Genomic DNA, 17,467 nt, shown 5'->3' on the forward strand with positions numbered 1-17,467 from the left:
ACACACACACACACATACACACATACTAAAGGGTGCAAACACATGCACATCCCCCCACTCTTGCTCTCTGACACACACACACTCCCTCTCTGACACACACACACTTCCTTGCTGACACACACACACACTACCTCGCTGACACTCACCCACACACACCCACACCCACGCACACACACACACACACACCCACCCACACACACACACGGCAGAAACACATCCTAAAAGTCACACTCACTGCCGAGGAATCCCACATCCATCCTCCCCCACGCACACAGACGCTAAACCACAAGCTCAGCACAGCACAGCACAGCACACATCCTGATGATGCTGCTCACTCCCAGTCACTCCAACCTCCCCCCACGACATGCTGTTCTGAAACACACACACACACACACTCCTGCCTTTTTGTTTGTGAGATGATGGCTATGAGGATTCTCTAGTCTCCCATTCTACCCACACCCGCTCACCCCCTTCTTTTCTACTCCTCTCCCCTCCTCACCTCCTCCCCTCCTCTTTGGTTCCTGTGAAGCTTAATCAGCGTAGGTCCCGATGGAGCCACACCATACACATCCTGTCCCTGTGGCCCAACACTTCCCCCGAACATCACAGAGAGAGAGGGAGAGAGAGGGAGAGAGAGAGAGAGAGAGAGAGAGAGAGAGAGAGAGAGAGAGAGAGAGAGAGAGAGAGAGAGAGAGAGAGAGAGAGAGAGAGAGAGAGAGAGAGAGAGAGAGAGAGAGAGAGAGAGAGAGAGAGAGAGAGACATGCAGATACCATCAGCTCCTTGCCATGGTTGGGGGGTTGGGAGTTGGGGGTTGGAAGGCAGGCAGGCAGGGTAGCAGGCAGGCAGGGGTGGATGAATGGGTGGATGGCTGATGGCTGATGGCTGCAGCTGCGGGCGGTTTGTTATACAGTAGGCTAAAGCTAGATTTATGCTTCGCTCGCATAGAATCTGCGTCCGTCCGTTTTCTGTCTATGCGAGTCCACGCCCCCCTCTCAGAGGCTCTGCGCCCGTCGTCTAGCGCCTCGAAAAAATTCTAACTATCCGTCGGACGGACGCGGAGTACGCAGACAAAAAGGCACTATGATTGGTCGTCTCGCTACTTCCTTGTTCTGTTCTTGTGGCAGCGCAATGCCAGTAGTTTGCGAGAGCAGAGCTGTATTCTGTTAAAAACTTTAGGCCTATTAATGCCTTGTGTGTAAATGTGTGTAAATACACGAAGCTAAGCTAAGTAACAAACAATGCATCAGTTGAACACTCGTGGCACAATGCCTGCGGTTTTACTACCGTTCCTCCACCGAATGTAAACACACATCGGCAGAATCAACTGTCTTTACATGCTTGCATTTTCTGCTCGTGAAAACAGACTGGGTATGTCAAATAATGATACCACTGCATTGCCTTTGCAATTTGTGTGAAAATACCTCGCTAACCGGGATAGAAAGCAACATTGCTTAATAATGACCGCAGTGCTTACAATGTAGTGAAAGTAGCCTAATCGCGCAATTTCAAATGTGGCTGGCAACGAGACCTCGGACCTCGCAGAGCTCGCAGATGCATGAATACAAAATTGGTTCGTGGCCACTCCCACGCGACTTTTCACGCTCGCAGTTGCTGAAGTCTAATCTGACCTTAATGCATTAAGCTAGAGCAGTATGCTAGTTCAGAAGGCGAAGTAGGTAGTGCAGTACGCAAGTGCTGTGGTGGAGCAGGCCGTAGTGCAATAGGCTAATGCAATGGGCTAGTTCAGAATAGGCTAGTGCAGTAGGGTTGCCTCAGTAAGCTAGCTAGTGAAGTAATCTTATGCATTCAGCTAGTGTAGTATGCTAGTTCCGTATGCTATCTACGTAGGCTAGACTCCAGACCATCGACCATATAATAAATTCGACAGTTACTATCCGTGGCATCACCCATAGACTTTAGCAGAGTCGAATGAAGCCAATTTTGGACTGCAGGGTGCTGCCATGTTGGCGTACTTGAGCATCGTTTGTGATTTAGCTCCAAATATGGGAGCAATAATTGTAGGCTACCAGACGCCGAAAACCTCACCTCCCAGGTATTCCGAGGTCTGGAGAAAAAGGTTGCTTCTAATTGTTATTAAAACGTACACTAGGCTATGTGGATAATGGGAAGTGTGTTTAAAAGAAGCTTTAACGGTAGGCTACTGGGCTGCTATGCCGGCGACCAGGGTTCGATTCCAGCCACGGTCCTTTTTGCCGAACGTCCTCATCTCTCTCTCACCACTAATGTCCTGTCTAATCTCTCAATGTCCTTTCATAAATAAACTAATAAAAGTACCCAAAAAAAGAATTTAAACTGGTCACAATAGATGGTTGGGGATAAGTCTGTTGCCCTTGTTGTTCCAGACACTACCACAGGGGTTTCCTCCCAAAATGCGGGCAGCCCAGAAAGGGCTCTGTGTAGCAGCAGAAGCAACAGAGGAAGTCATGGCAGACAAAAGCTGCTCAGCTACACGCTCGTACGCATGTGCAGCTGGGGGAAGATGTTTGGAGCTGCTTGGAGCTTATTTGCCCATGGGGCCTCAAAAAAAAGCCTAAACTAGTTTTACCTTGGGAAGACTTAAGAGTGTCCTAGTTTCAAATTATTAAAAAATGTTTTTGCCATATTATTTTTTAAAGATTGTGTTGACTGGGCATTAGATGAGCTCATGGATTTCCACGAAACCCGCAAAATAATGGTATTTGAGTTATGAAATAAAAAATGTACTGTATATTTATTCATGCACAGCGTATTTTCTAATGGTCAGCCTGTTCTGTCGAGATGACTTGCCTCGTCGAGATGAGCGACTGGTAGCCTTACTCGATAGTGGTGTTCTATCGATTTGCGCTGCCTCATCTAAATGAGCTACCTTGATTTTCCGTGGAAGACGTTTCAATCGGCCATGGTCCACGTAGGACTGTTTTAATAACCATTACTTTATTTATTTCACGGACAGGGGTGTGCAATCGTTCGTGCAGAGTTTAATAAGAACGTGCGGCTGTTGACCACTTAAAAAAAAGTGAGCCTCTCGTTTGAGCAAGTTAAGAAACGTGCCATAAAAGAGACTGAGCTGAGTTTGCGCAAATACAGGACTCGGACTGGAGAAAGTGTTTGGGATCAGGGCCTGGCTACGGGTTGTTTAATGCAGCCACTTGCTGTTGGTTTGGTTTCAATGCGACGTGGGCCTGTCTCGCAAGGCAACATTGCCATATGAAATTATGTGCTATGGGTATAAACAAGCAAGCGCGGTTTAGATATTCCCAGATAGCAGATAGCTATTGTGGCTTTGTTTTGGCAGATGTCTGTCAATTTATGGGCAACACCTCTTTTAATGACCGGAATCATATTTTCAAAACTGAGTCACTGAAGTTGACAGTCTCAGGGGATATAGGCCCTATCGTAACTTTCAGTCGATGACAGTCGGTGGTGACTACACAAGGAATCAACATCACCACCATCAAATTAATATCACAATTAACAGTTTTGATCCACGCTATTTCCTGTTTTTTCCCCATATCGTAACTTTCAGTCGATGACAGTCGGTGGATATAACTAGACTATCGATGACATAACTCAGAGTTTGAGTGATCCACGCCATTTCCCGTTTTCTCCCCATATCGTAACTTTCAGCCGATGACAGTCGGTGGATATAGCCTAACTAGACTATTGATGACATAATAGTGGTAACCTCAGTTGTAACCTCAGAGTTTGAGTCACTAAATTTGACAGTCTCAGGGGATATATAATCGCGCCGCTTGCTCAGATGCATGATCCACTGCCATTTCTCGAGTTTGTAAACTGCAGTTGCACAATTCGATGGGCAATCACAGGCGAAAACCGCCGCGAGGGTGTGCGCATGCGTGCGCATGCTCAGTAGCGAAAAGGATCACATCTCGACGGGTAGCTCATACAGACAGGACACCGGTATCCCTTTGCTTGCATGGCCATAAAATATATGATATCAGTGGAAAGGCAACTAAAATAAATATTTGCATTTTTGAATAATAGAAGCCCCAAAGGTTGGGACACACACGCACACACGCACACACACGCGCACGCACACAACTGTTTTGCACTTTATTACAGCGACTCTTTGATAGTAAATATTACAGAGAATCATAGTGTTAACTGAGGAGATCTGAGACACTGAAATGTATTAACCTACCACGGCACGGCAAAGACACATGAATGAGCACAATTCAATACACGACACAAAGCATCTGATGGAGCAGACTAGGAATGTAAAGGATGGGGGTGGTAGGATCAATCACATCGGCACTGGATTGGTGACACTTTGGTTGGGTTTGGGACTGCGGGGTATAGGCTGACAGTGTAATTAGCCATGTCATGGCAGGATAAGCATGGCAGGTAGGGAAGGAGGGAGAGAGAGAGAGAGAGAGAGAGAGAGAGACAGACAGACAGACAGACAGACAGACAGACAGACAGACAGACAGACAGGGGTGGTTGACGTTTAAGGGCGTAAGGCAAAAAAAAAAAAGTTTTTCAAATTCCTGAAAAAAATGATGGATAAAAATTGAAAAAAAAATGAAAAAAATAAAGCACTTAGTGGTCTGTGGAATTTCACCTTATTTTTGCCATTTTTGGGAAAATGTTTCTTGCATCAACACATTGCATAGGCATGTCACACCGCAGGAAAATGGAGTCACACCACAGGGAATTCACTGCATTACGGCCATTTTAATCCTTTTGTATACATGAATGACATCTGAGCTCATGCTAACTTGATAATGATATTGTGTTTAATCTTAATATGTGTTTTCATTTATAAAAAACTTTTTTTCCTCCTATAAGAGCAGTCACACCACAGGACACCATAAAATGAACCTAAGCATTGCGTGACAGAAAGATTGCAATATGAAGACATATTAAGAGGTTAAGAGTCACCTTAAACTTCCACAGCACTCTCCAATAACTGAGGTACTGACTGGTTAGGAGCCAGTCTTTAAGACCCTTATAGTTGGCCTTGCAGCTGCCCATTCACAAACATTGACATACATGTCACCCCACAGGACGCAATTTGTGTTACGAAATTGAACTTGTAGTTAGTATTACTGTCTTGAGTTTTTTTCACATTCACATGTCTTAATATGAAGTTAATATTTATGCAATCGTGCCAAATGCTTCATACATTATTCAAAATGTTGTTGGTTAATTTATATATATATTATATTCCAGGTTTCAATAATGTTACAGTCACACCGCAGGATATTTGACATATAAACCTTTACATAAATCTTAACAAAAATGTTTCTTCTCATCTAAGACTAATATGAAACATAATGTACCACATCTTCTTTCATTGGCATATGTTTTTTAAAGGAAAAATAACAGTTTTGTAGGTTTTTAACCAATGTTACGAAAAAACAAGGTGTCACGTCTCCCACCCACAGACAGACAGACAGACAGAAAAACAGCCAGACAGACGCATTCTCTTCTCTGCCAGACAGACAGACTGATGCACTCTCTTCTCTTCCTGATGCAAACCACACCACAGAGGCACAGACGGAGGCACTTAAAACAACATGCCACGGCTGGGGAAACAGTGAGCGTGGTGTAAAATATCTGTGTTTCTGTGGCAGTCACTCTCAGCGTGTTCGTTTTTGTGTGAGTGTGTCTTGGTTTGCGTCTGTGCATGAGTGTGTCTCTGCTGAAAGTGTATCTGTACGTGAGCGGTCTGTTATTATTGCGGTTTTTTGAGAGCTGTGCAGCTGCACTAAATTTGTATATTGTGCTGATTTCAGAACTCATATATTCTTTAAACATCAGAATAAATACTATTATACTATTATATGTATAAGTATTTCAATGCATTTCATTTATTCATCTATTGACACATTATTGACATCAAATCCCCTCCTCATGAACTAAACATACATTGATCAACAACTGACCAGATCTGCTTTCAACCACACTCCAGAGCCCGTTCACCAACTCAGCCACACAATACCATAACGTCAGCGCTTTTGTTCATGCCTAGTCTCTGAACAGAAAAACAACTGCTGTGGTCAGGTCTGTATAAGACTAGGCTCAAAGAGTCATGACACTGAAAAAAAAATAGGATCGGTTATCATATGGACAGGGTCACATGTGGGAGCAATCTTATTGGGTGTGAGCTGGTTGCCCTCCTGTGATTGGGTGCTACACACCCAGCTGTACACGGGGCCAAGGATGTAAGAATGTGAAAAATGCGACGGTTCCAGGCCTTTGCAACAGGCGTGCTGTTCTGGACACAGATAATGAGAGTTATGGTGCCACAACATGGTGAATGCTAACCTCTGCTCTCTCTCTCTCTCTCACACACACACACACACACACACACACACACACACACACACACACACACACACACACACACACACACACACACACACACACACACACACACACACACACACACACACACACACACACACACACACACACACACACACACACACACACACAGAGAGTAGCGTGGCGAATGCAAACTAACCTCTGTACACACACACATACGTACAGTGTAGTGTGGAGAATGGAATGGCCACCTCTGTACATACTTACATACATGCACCTTTACTTCATCCCCCTACACACACACACACACACACACACACACACACACACACACACACACACACACACACACATCCTCTCAGCTTCTTTGGTCAGCATTAATTTTAGAACACACGATAACATCAGCCATTACAGCAGCACACTGGCATCACACACACACACACACACACACACACACACACACACACACACACACACACACACACACACACACACACACACACACACACACACACACACACACACACACACACACACACACACACACACACACACACACACACACACCAGAGTCCATAATGGCACTATGTCCTTATGACTGTGCCAACACTTTTTCGCACCTCCTCGACCCAACATTTATCCTCATCTCTCCCTCTGCATCCCTCTCTCCCTCTTCCATCTCTCTCTTTCTGCCTCCTTCTCTCATTCTTCCCCTCATCTCTCTCCTTCTCTCTCTTCCATCTTTCTCAGCCTCCCTCTCTTGCTCCCTGCTTTCCTCTCTCTCTCTCTCTCTCTCTCTCTCTCTCTCTCTCTCTCTCTCTCTCTCTCTCTCTCTCTCTCTCTCTCTCTCTCTCTCTCTCTCTCTATCTCTCTCTCTCTCTCTCTCTCTCTCTCTCTCTCTCTCGTTTGTCAGTAGGCATCTACAGCAGAGGAGAGTGATTGGGTTTCAAAGTCCACTGATGATTAGATAAGGGGCTGAAACGGCAGGGAGGGCCAGCGGCTGATAATGTGATGTGAGGTAGATGGCTGTTAAAGGGTGTGTGTGTGTGTGTGTGTGTGTGTGTGTGTGTGTGTGTGTGTGTGTGTGTGTGTGTGTGTGTGTGTGTGTGTGACTAGTGTGTGTGTGTGTGTGACTAGTGTGTGTGTGTGTGTGTAATGTGTAGTGTGTGTGGTGTGTGTGTGTAGTGTGTAATCTGTAGTGTAGCGTCTGTGGGTATGTGTGTAGTGTGTAGTGTGCGTGTTTGTATCCTGTCGCCTAAGTAACCAGCTGCACACACACATACATTGTGTGGTAAGTGGGTGTGTGTCTGACTGTGTGTGTCTGTCTGCAAGTGCGTTTGTGTGGGTGCCTGTTTGGGTATGCGTGTACCGTACAGTGTCTCCTCTGTTTCTGGCACACATTAACTATGGGTGTGCTTTTGTGTCTCTGTGTGTGTGTGTGTGTGTGTGTGTGTGAGAGACTGTGGGTCTTTGCCCATTGTGTGCGCCTCTGTATGTGTGTGTGTGTGTGTGTGTGTGTGTGTGTGTGTGTGTGTGTGTGTGTGTGTGTGTGTGTGTGTGTGTGTGTGTGTGTGTGTGTGTGTGTGTGTGTGTGTGTGTGTGTGTGTGTGTGTGTGCCCATGTGTTGTGGAGCGCCAGCCGCCACCCGAGGTGGTGCCACAGCGCTGGGGGGAGGGGACGTGGTGACCCCGGCTGTTTGGTGTCACAACAGCACAGAGACGCCTTGGCCACCACCACTGCCACCGCCACGGCCGATAAGCCATTTCCTGGGTGACCGCCCGCCGACACAAAAGCACACACACGAGCAGTCACACATACACACAGGCTCTCACTCTCCCTCTCTTTCTAACACACAAACCCCCTTCCTCCAACACAGCCTGAGCAACAGGATGGGCATACACACACACACACACACAGGCAGTCTCTCTCTCTCTCTCTCTCTCTCTCTCTCTCTCTCTCTCTCTCTCTCTCTCTCTCTCTCTCTCTCTCTCTCTCTCTCTCTCTCTCTCTCTCTCTCTCTCTCTCTCTCTCTCTCTCTCTCTCTCTCTCTCTCTCTCTCTCTCTCTCTCACACACACACACACACAAACACACTGACTCTCTCTCACACACATACACACACACACACACACACACACACACGAGCAGAGCGGTTCTTGAAGAAATCAACTCCATCTTTAAGGAACAGCTTACATCATTTACGAAACAGAAGCAAACACCTTCAGCATTTCCAACCAGCCTTCCCTTCCGGCAGAGCAGCAGCAGTCAACAGCTATCTCTGGTCGCCGCGTCTGGCCTGTGGTGGAATGCTGTGTGTATGTGCGTATGTGTGTGTGCGCGCGCTTTTCAGAGCACGTGTGTTATATAACATGCCATTGTGTGAGGGGCTGTAAGGATGTGTGAGTGTGTGCTGAGAGAAGAGAGAGAGAGAAGCAGAGGCTGGTGGATAGAGAAAGAGCGAGAGAGGGAGCGAGAGAGAGGAGCGGGGGGAGGGGCAGCCTGAGACAGGAAGAGGGCTGACTCTCTGGCCTTCCCCTATTACGTCCTTGCAGAGGGAGGGAAGGAGGGAGGGAGAGAGCGAGAAGACGGAGAAGAAGAAGAGAGGGGTAGGAAAAGAGGAGAGAGAGAGAGCGAGATGGGGAGAAAATGAAAAGGGGAAGAGAGATCTCTGACACAGATGGATCCAGTGTTGGGTTTCCTGCCCCCTCATCCCTCCCCTCCCCTGGAAGTCACACTCACACACACACACACAAGCCCTCTGTCTCTCTCTCTCTGTCCCTCTCCCTGTCTCTCTCTCTGTCTGTCTCCATCTCTCTCTCTCACACACACACACACACACACACACACACACACACACACACACACACACACACACACACACACACACACACAGTGCCACCCCCCCCTCGACCAGCCACAGCTGGTGTCAGGAGGGTCACAAATGAAGCCACCCCCCTCTCCCCTTTTCTCCTCTCATATCCCCTCTTTTCTTCCCTCCGTCCTCACAAAGGCCCTGTTCCAGCGTACCCCTCCTCCACCCCTCCTCTTTTGCCAATTATCTCTACCACCGTTCTTTCTTCTCCTTAGTCACCCTCTCTTCCACACAACTCATTCATCATGTGTCTTTCCAAAGCCTACCCTGATCCTGGCTTCCCCTCTTGGAACTATTAATACTGACACACACACACACACACTGTCAAACACAAACTCACACACATGCACGCATCATCCCTGACATTCACTCACTCACTCACTCACACACTCACTCACTCACTCACTCACTCACTCACTCACTCACTCACTCACTCACTCACTCACTCACTCACTCACTCACTCACTCACTCACTCACTCACTCACACACAATTAATGACAAACACAAATACAGGCACACACACGCACCATTCCAGAGGCTTGGCTGTTATCACTTTTCCTCACACCCCCATGAAAGCGCTGACTTGCCGCAGCCTTTTAATGCATGTCCACAGCCACCTCTTCACTATTCAGGGTTAAGTGAGTTCATACACAGACAGACACACACAGACACGCGTGTGCACGCACGCAAATACAGACACACGCACACGCACACACACATACGCACACACTGCAGTGACAGTATGCTGTAACAGGTGCTGTGTGCCAGCTGAGCGCGATCCAGCGGTGCCCAATGCAGTGGACATCTGTGAGGAGAGCTGTGGAGAGCAGTGGGGAGAGCAGTGCGGTGCGGTGAGGAAAGCTTAAATACGGTTCCCACAATCCTATCCAACTTGGGGCCTACTTAAAATTTAAACAAAGGTTCGGGGCCCACCTCTAACCCAATAATAAACCATAAAACTCAAATAAATAGTCAGCAGTGACACACACGTCATAAATATTATTTGGATTTTTTAAAAATAATTTCAAGGCCCACTTGGAATACTATTGAGGACTATTTATTTGAGTTTATTATGGTTTATTGGGTAAGAGGTGGGCCTCGCACATTTGTGGAAATTGCAAGTGGGCTACAAGTGTGCGGCTGGCAGCAGCAGTGGTTAAGGAGATGGGCTTTACTGTAGATCAGAGGGTTGCTGGTTCCCCCCCTTCCACTCCCTACCGCACACCTCCATGGCTAAGGTGCCCTTAAACAAGGCACCTAACCCTACACTGTAACCAATACCCTGTACTTCACATAACTAAGTCGATTAATGCAATCTTGTCAATGTCATCTTAATGTAATGTAATGTAATGTAATGTAATGTAATGGTGTTGTGGTGCAACTGGCAGTATCAGCAGGAGGCTTCAGTCTTGGCCAGGGCCTGGCACTAAAGACACACCCTCCCTCTCCAGTCTACTCAGAGCCACCTGGGCCCCTCTGTACACCGTAGGAGGAAGCACAGTCATCTGTGTGTGTCTACACTCAAGGCCCTGAGTCAGGACAGGAATGCCATCTAAATCGATCCACCACTGCGGACGCTGGTGTGTGTGTGTGTGTGTGTGTGTGTGTGTGTGTGTGTGTGTGTGTGTGTGTGTGTGTGTGTGTGTGTGTGTGTGTGTGTGTGGGTGTGCGTGCGTGCGTGCGTGCGTGCGTGCGTGCGTGCGTGCGTGCGTGCGTGCGTGCGTGCGTGCGTGTGTGTCAGAGATGATGTGGTAGGGGAATGAGATGGGGGGTGGATGACACAGCATGTAGAGGAAAAGGAAAGGATAGAAGGGAGTGGGGAGGGGTTCCATTAAAGGAGGAGAGAGGAAAACAGAGACAGAACGAGAGAGAGAGAGAGAGAGAGAGAGGGAGAGAGAGAGAGAGAGATAGAGGGAGAGAGAGAGAGATAGAGGGAGAGGGAGAGGGAGAGAGAGAGAAACACAGCCAGGGCTAGAGAAGGAAGGCAGGCAGCCCCCCACTGCCCCCCCGACCAAGTGATCCGATTTCAGAGTCAGAGTCAACCAGTTCCCCCCCACCTCCTCCATATGACTATCATCTTATGTAAGTCCTTACAGTAGGCCTCCCATCCCCCTCCAATACTTCCCTCCTCAGTCAGTACATACAACATACACACACACACCCACGGGCAGCATGCAAACACACACGCGCACACACACACATGCGCACACACACATGCGCAAACACACATGCGCAAACACACGCGCGCGCGCACACACACACACGTGCGCACACGCACACACACGTGTATACACACACTGCCTCCCCTGTTACTGACCTTTCCAGCTCAGTGATTGAGCGCTTGTAAGTACACACACACACACACACAAAGTCTGCAGGGGCCCCCCTGCTTAGTAGTGTCTGAGGGCGTTTTGCGTGGCGTCCACTGATTCTGGGTCAGTCTGCCTGTTCGTCAGCTAATCGAGTCAAAGCGTTCTCCCTCCCTCCCTCCCTCTCGTCCCGCTCAGCGAGGCTTCCCTCTCTCTGGAGCAGTGTAGCGCTCCACTGCTAAACTAGGCGTTTGTTTGTGTTCAGCTGCACAGCTCAGCTCACCAGCTCAACGCCCTCTGGACTGGAATGGACCGTTCTAGAGTCAGTTCTAGAGGCGGTCGATCAGACACCAATTGTTCGTTTAAGTCACATAAACGACCCTCCCATTAGATTCAGTTCAACTATGAGCTTGGTAGGCCAAAGTAGTGCTGGTCGATATGGAAAAAAACATACAGTAACTTACATTACGATATGGATTACTTTATATCACGATATACCACAATTGCGTATGTTTTTAGTTATTTTTGTTATGTTGTAATCTTTTTATTCTTCTTTTTACAGTAATACAAACCTAAGAGTCAGAGTCAGAGTGTACTTTACTGTATTGTCCCCAAGGGTGGACAATAATTTATTGTCACCTGGTGTTTGAAATGTTAAATGATATGAAATTGTGTATTAGCTATAATAATGGCTAAAATAAGTTAGTAGTGAATTAGTATATTGTCATATCGCCCTGCCCTAGGCCAAAGCATAGTGACATAAGCTTACACTCCACATTCGTGGTCAAGTGTTTCTAGTGAAATGTTTTAGTTATAGTTTTTAGTGTCATTTCAGTATCTCTTGCCACCAGAGAGTTGATTATGAGTTGCCTTTCAACTGACTCTGGAAAGATGCGCGACTGACAAACACACAGATCCTGGACCAGAATAATGAAAGGAGTTGTAACACCTTGTGCGTACTTCGACATCTCACTGATCTTTTAAGCAAAAATCAATTAACAACTTGTACTTTTGAACTACTCCAAATTTGTCCATAGAGCAAGCCATTTTTTCTAGATCAGAATTTTGTGATTGTAAAGAGTTTTAAAAAAATATGTAAACAAAGGAACAATTGACTTGCTCCATGAATAGTCTAAAATAATTTCTAAATCAAAAGTACTAGTCATTAGGTGTTTTTTTTGCTGTGTGGCTGACTAGCACAGATGCTGGATCGAGTATGTATAGAGTGGAGTGTGCTGGGGCGGCAGGTCTGGGAACAGTGTGAGGAAGTGTCGTGGAGAGCGCGGGGAAGACTCCGGTTACAGCCCAGTGCCGCCTGGTCCAGGCCAGGAAACACCTCTAGTGATGCAGCGCTGCCATATAAGGTATGGCATGGGAGGAACAGGGGGTACGCCTCAGCCTCGCTCCCTCGCTTGCTAGATCATTCTCTATTACTTACACACACACACACTCACACTCACACTCACACTCACACTCACACTCACACTCACACTCACACTCACACACACACACACACACACACACACACACACACACACACACACACTCACACACTCACACACACACACACACACACACACACCCTTGGACAGTATATAAACTCACCATGCACACTCACTTACTCACACAAATTCTGCCTCTGACTCACACAACAGGTACTTGTCTGCCTAGGTCTCACACATCGACACAAATGCTTGGTTTCACAAAAAAAACACACACACACACGCGTGCACACACACACACAGAGCCTCCCTGCCTTTCTTTGTGTGTTGCTGCCTGTTGCACAATGCTAGTCTTCAAGGTTGAGTAATGACAGAGATTAAGTGGGCTTTGGCTCACCACAGAGACTTATTAGGAGAACACACTCTCAAGAAGCTGAGATGCTGTCACACTTTCCCCTTCGCTTACATTGCGAGACACAGACACACAGGCATAGGCATGGACACACACACAGACATACTATACACAGTCATGCGTAGGGGTGTAAATCACAGCCCCTATGATGATACGATATCGGTATCGATTTCTTATAGCAGAGATTAGATTATTTTTGATACTTAAGAATTCCCCACGATACGCTTCGATTCGATTTTTTCCAATTATTTTTCTACTTCTATTACATTATAGAGCTAGGGAATTGGATAGGGGCCAGCGATTCAATTTCTTTTGATACTTAAGAATGCCCCACAAATCGATTCGATACGATTCGATTAAATCGATGCATCGATTCATTTCTATTATTATTTACACCCCTAGTCATGCAGTGCGTACAGATCTGGCAGTGAGAATGAGAAATGTTATTTCGATTCCTTTGCTGTTTTGTATGTCTAGTGCAGGTGAAGACATCGTCTTTAAAGCGGACCTGGTCAGTCTTTTCAATTTATGAAGCTAAAAACAGTGAAAAACTAACTTAACTTAAGTCCTGTACAGAAGCCAGCTACACAAATGCTGTACACACATACCGGTAATACAGTTTATGGACTCATTTCATTTATGGCCCATTTCTCGACAGCATCGGCACAAACTACGTAAAAACTGGTTGCTACACAATTTCACCCAGGCAAGCAACCTAATAAGTTTCTAACTCTGGTTAGCAACGCCGCTTTCGAGAAACAGGGTCCTCCAGATCTACACCCTAAGACAAACCAAGGCATAAAACACAACGATACAGACACAGGATTTTTTTTCTGTGTCCCCCTGTGAAACACAAGATGGGGATGGCGCGTTGGCGGCGCACCATTTCCCGCAGGCGGAAAAAGCCTTGCCTTCCCCTCCTCTTCCTTCACCCCTATACCCCCTGCTGTAGCTCCTCCGGCTGCCATTTCCTATGGGCACATACCACCAACACCCCAACCATCACCAGCAATACCCCAGCTCCAGGACTTCAGGGTGCTACTGTACCAGCAGTGAAACCCTAGCACGTCCTCCCTCGAGAGAGTGCAGTCACTCACTCACACGGTGGTCACCCCCTCAGTCACACCCTACTTTTAAACCCTCTGTACCTCAACTCCAATGCCCCCATCCACCCCCAGGAGCCACTTGAAGGAGGTGAGGGGAGGGGAGAGGGGAGGAGAGGGGAGGCTTGGTGTTGTCTTACACACTTCACATGGGACAAGCTGAGGCCAAACTGTACCCACACACGCACGCACACACAGGCTCTGTCTCTTCTGGCAGCTCCCGTCTGCATAGTACCCGGTACCTCCTGGGGGCACCACAAAATCTTGCCCTCCTCTCCTCTTCTCTCCTCTCCTCTCCTTTCCCCTCGTCCTACTTTACTTAACCTAGTACCACTTATTTACCGTTTGCACTGGTGACTGTTCAGCGTCGGTGAAGTGGTTGGAGTGAGTTGAGACAACACTGCTGTGAATTTTATTGTTTTTTTATTTTTACGCAGGACATAAAATTGCATTGATTTGAGTAGGTTTTGGGAAACCAGTTTTGGCGTGGGAAAAAGTGTACGTTGAACGTGCACAACTTTTAGTATATGCAATGTGCTTGCTTTCATTTACTACATTCATTCATTCATTCATTCATTCATTCATTCATTCCTTTACTTGTTCACTTACTCGCTGTGCTGAGTCACTCACTTGTTGACTATCTCACTTCCTCACTCGCCCGCCTTGGCTGGGGTTCAGTCATTAAAAAAGTTCATGCAAAGGAATTCCCCAATAAAATAGGAGAAGGTGGCGTGTGTGTGTGTGTGTGTGTGTGTGTGTGTGTGTGTGTGTGTGTGTGTGTGTGTGTGTGTGTGTGTGTGTGTGTGTGTGTGTGTGTGTGTGTGTGTGTGTGTGTGTGTGTGTGTCTGTGTGTGTGTGTGTGTGTGTGTGCGTGCGCGCTCGCAGGCCTAAGTGTGTATGCATGTGTGTGTGAGATTGTGTGCATGCATGTGCGTGCGCTTGCTTCAGTGTGTGTGCGTGTGTGTGCGTGTGTGTGCATGTGTGTGCATGTGTGTGCATGTGTGTGCATGTGTGTGTGTGTGTGTGTGTGTGTGTGTGTGTGTGTGTGTGTGTGTGTGTGTGTGTGTGTGTGTGTGTGTGTGTGTGTGTGTGTGTGTGAAGACCACTTGGTTAAGGACTACTTTCCTGTAAAATGTGTAGTAGTACTGTACACTAAAGAATGGCCCTTGGCTGTGTCAGTGCAACTTTTTGTAGTGTACGAACACAAAGAAGCAATGTTTGTGTGTCTCTGAGAGTGCATTTTACGTGTGCGTGCGTACGTTTGGTCAGTGCATTGTAATGACTGTGAAATCACAATGTAGTTCTATGTATCACACGTAAGGCAAGTGCAGTGTGTGTGTGTGTGTGTGTGTGTGTGTGTGTGTGTGTGTGTGTGTGTGTGTGTGTGTGTGTGTGTGTGTGTGTGTGTGTGTGTGTGTGTGTGTGTGTGTGTGTGTGTGTGTGTGTGTTTGTGTCTTTTACCTTGACGTCAAAGTTGCAGTCAAAGCGCTTGATGAGCACGATGAAGGCTCCGGTCAGGTTATCCCGCGGTGGGGGCGGGTCGATCGGCTCGCACGCATTCTCTGGCCGCGCACCAATCAGGAAGCCCTGAAAAGACACAACATCGGGTCAGCTGACCAATCACACCGAGCCATCTCTCAAAAAAAAGGAAAAGAAATGAAGAGGAAAAAACTGCTAAATATTTTCCTGCCAAATTAGGAAAGCAACTCGGAAGTGCAAATCCACCGAGAAACAATTAAAAACCGACCGACCGACCGACCACTGGGACTGCGGGGGGGGGGGGAGGAAGGAAATGTGTTGAGGCTCATGAGTGATTTTGAACATTTAGTTTCGTCATGTCTCCAGTGTGATGTGACTTTTATAATCTTTCATTGTTCAGTGTTTATTAGAGAAAAAGGGTTTGGGGTGAAGAACAGTGAACTCAAAGCAGAGAAATGAAAACAAACAGATCACGTCTTGGCTGCACTTCTGTCTGCCAGTCCTCATGTGAAATGGGGACTAAACTCTAAGCCCAGCATGGAACAACAAATTGTTCCCGTCCGTGAAGGAAACAGTGTTTTTTCATTTGAAAATACTCGCTGAGAAATCTCAGCATAATTCCCTGTGTGCAAAATATTTAATTCTGTCCCACAAACTTCCAAAACACACCCAACATGTACACTGTAAAACATACAGTAATAGGAAAAAACATGGGGGTTGATTCTGCATCACAAATGCTCTTGTGAAGTAAATGTTGAAGTAAAAGCTGAGATAAGAAGTGGCATATATTTTACACTGTCATATTGAACCAGAAGGCAGTTCTAATACATCAAACCAAGTGCAGTCTCCAATTCAGTCATACTAATGTATTTGCCTATGTGTCTGTGACACAGTGAAACAGATGAGACCAACTTCCAATCATTTATTTTCTCTGTCTGACGATGTCAGTCTTACTTGCTCAGCCTGAACCTCTCTGTCTCTGTCTCTGTCTCTGTCTCCCAATAGAATTTGAATGACTTTCATGATTTCAATATGATATCAGACCACATTTTGCAGCTATTACAGCTTCAACTCATCTGGGAAGGCTGGCCACAAGGTTGAGGAGTATGTTTAAAGAAATGTTTGACCATTCTTCCAAAAGCGCATTGGTGAGGCCACACACTGATGTTGGTCGAGAAGGCCTTGCTCTCCGTCTCTGCACTAATTCATCCCAAAGATGTTCTATTGGGTTCAGGTTGGGACTGTGCAGGCCAGTCAAGTTCATCCATACCATACTCTGTCATCCACATTGACACTAAATAGAGGAGACGCTGTGGGTTCAATTCTGAAGTGAAGCAATGGCGGGAGGTGGGACTAGACCCAGAAACCAAAATAAAATCGCCAATTCCCATTCATATCTATGGGAGACTTAAGTCAATGAATCTCCTTGCCAATTCTTGCCGAGTCTACTCTATTTCGGGCAAATGCTAGTTTCCCGTACGTTTCCCATGTTTTTTTTTTGCTGCCCCTTTATTTCAGAGAGCTATTTAAATTGTTAAAATGACCAATGAGCACTGTT

The 17,467-nt window shown here is 46.6% G+C and overlaps 1 protein-coding gene across 2 annotated transcripts in view; it reads right to left on the minus strand.

Moving 5' to 3' along the window:
• The window catches only part of rnf13 (ring finger protein 13), an 86,632-nt gene that overhangs the window by 45,496 nt on the left and 23,669 nt on the right, over positions 1-17,467 (minus strand). For both annotated transcript variants that reach the window (XM_063200852.1, XM_063200853.1), the window contains exon 4: positions 15,892-16,017. In XM_063200852.1, coding sequence (XP_063056922.1) covers positions 15,892-16,017 — 126 coding nt within the window. The remainder of the gene's footprint in view (positions 1-15,891; positions 16,018-17,467) is intronic.

Source organism: Engraulis encrasicolus, chromosome 6 (assembly GCF_034702125.1).
Source record: "Engraulis encrasicolus isolate BLACKSEA-1 chromosome 6, IST_EnEncr_1.0, whole genome shotgun sequence".
Classification (NCBI taxonomy): Eukaryota; Metazoa; Chordata; class Actinopteri; order Clupeiformes; family Engraulidae; genus Engraulis; species Engraulis encrasicolus.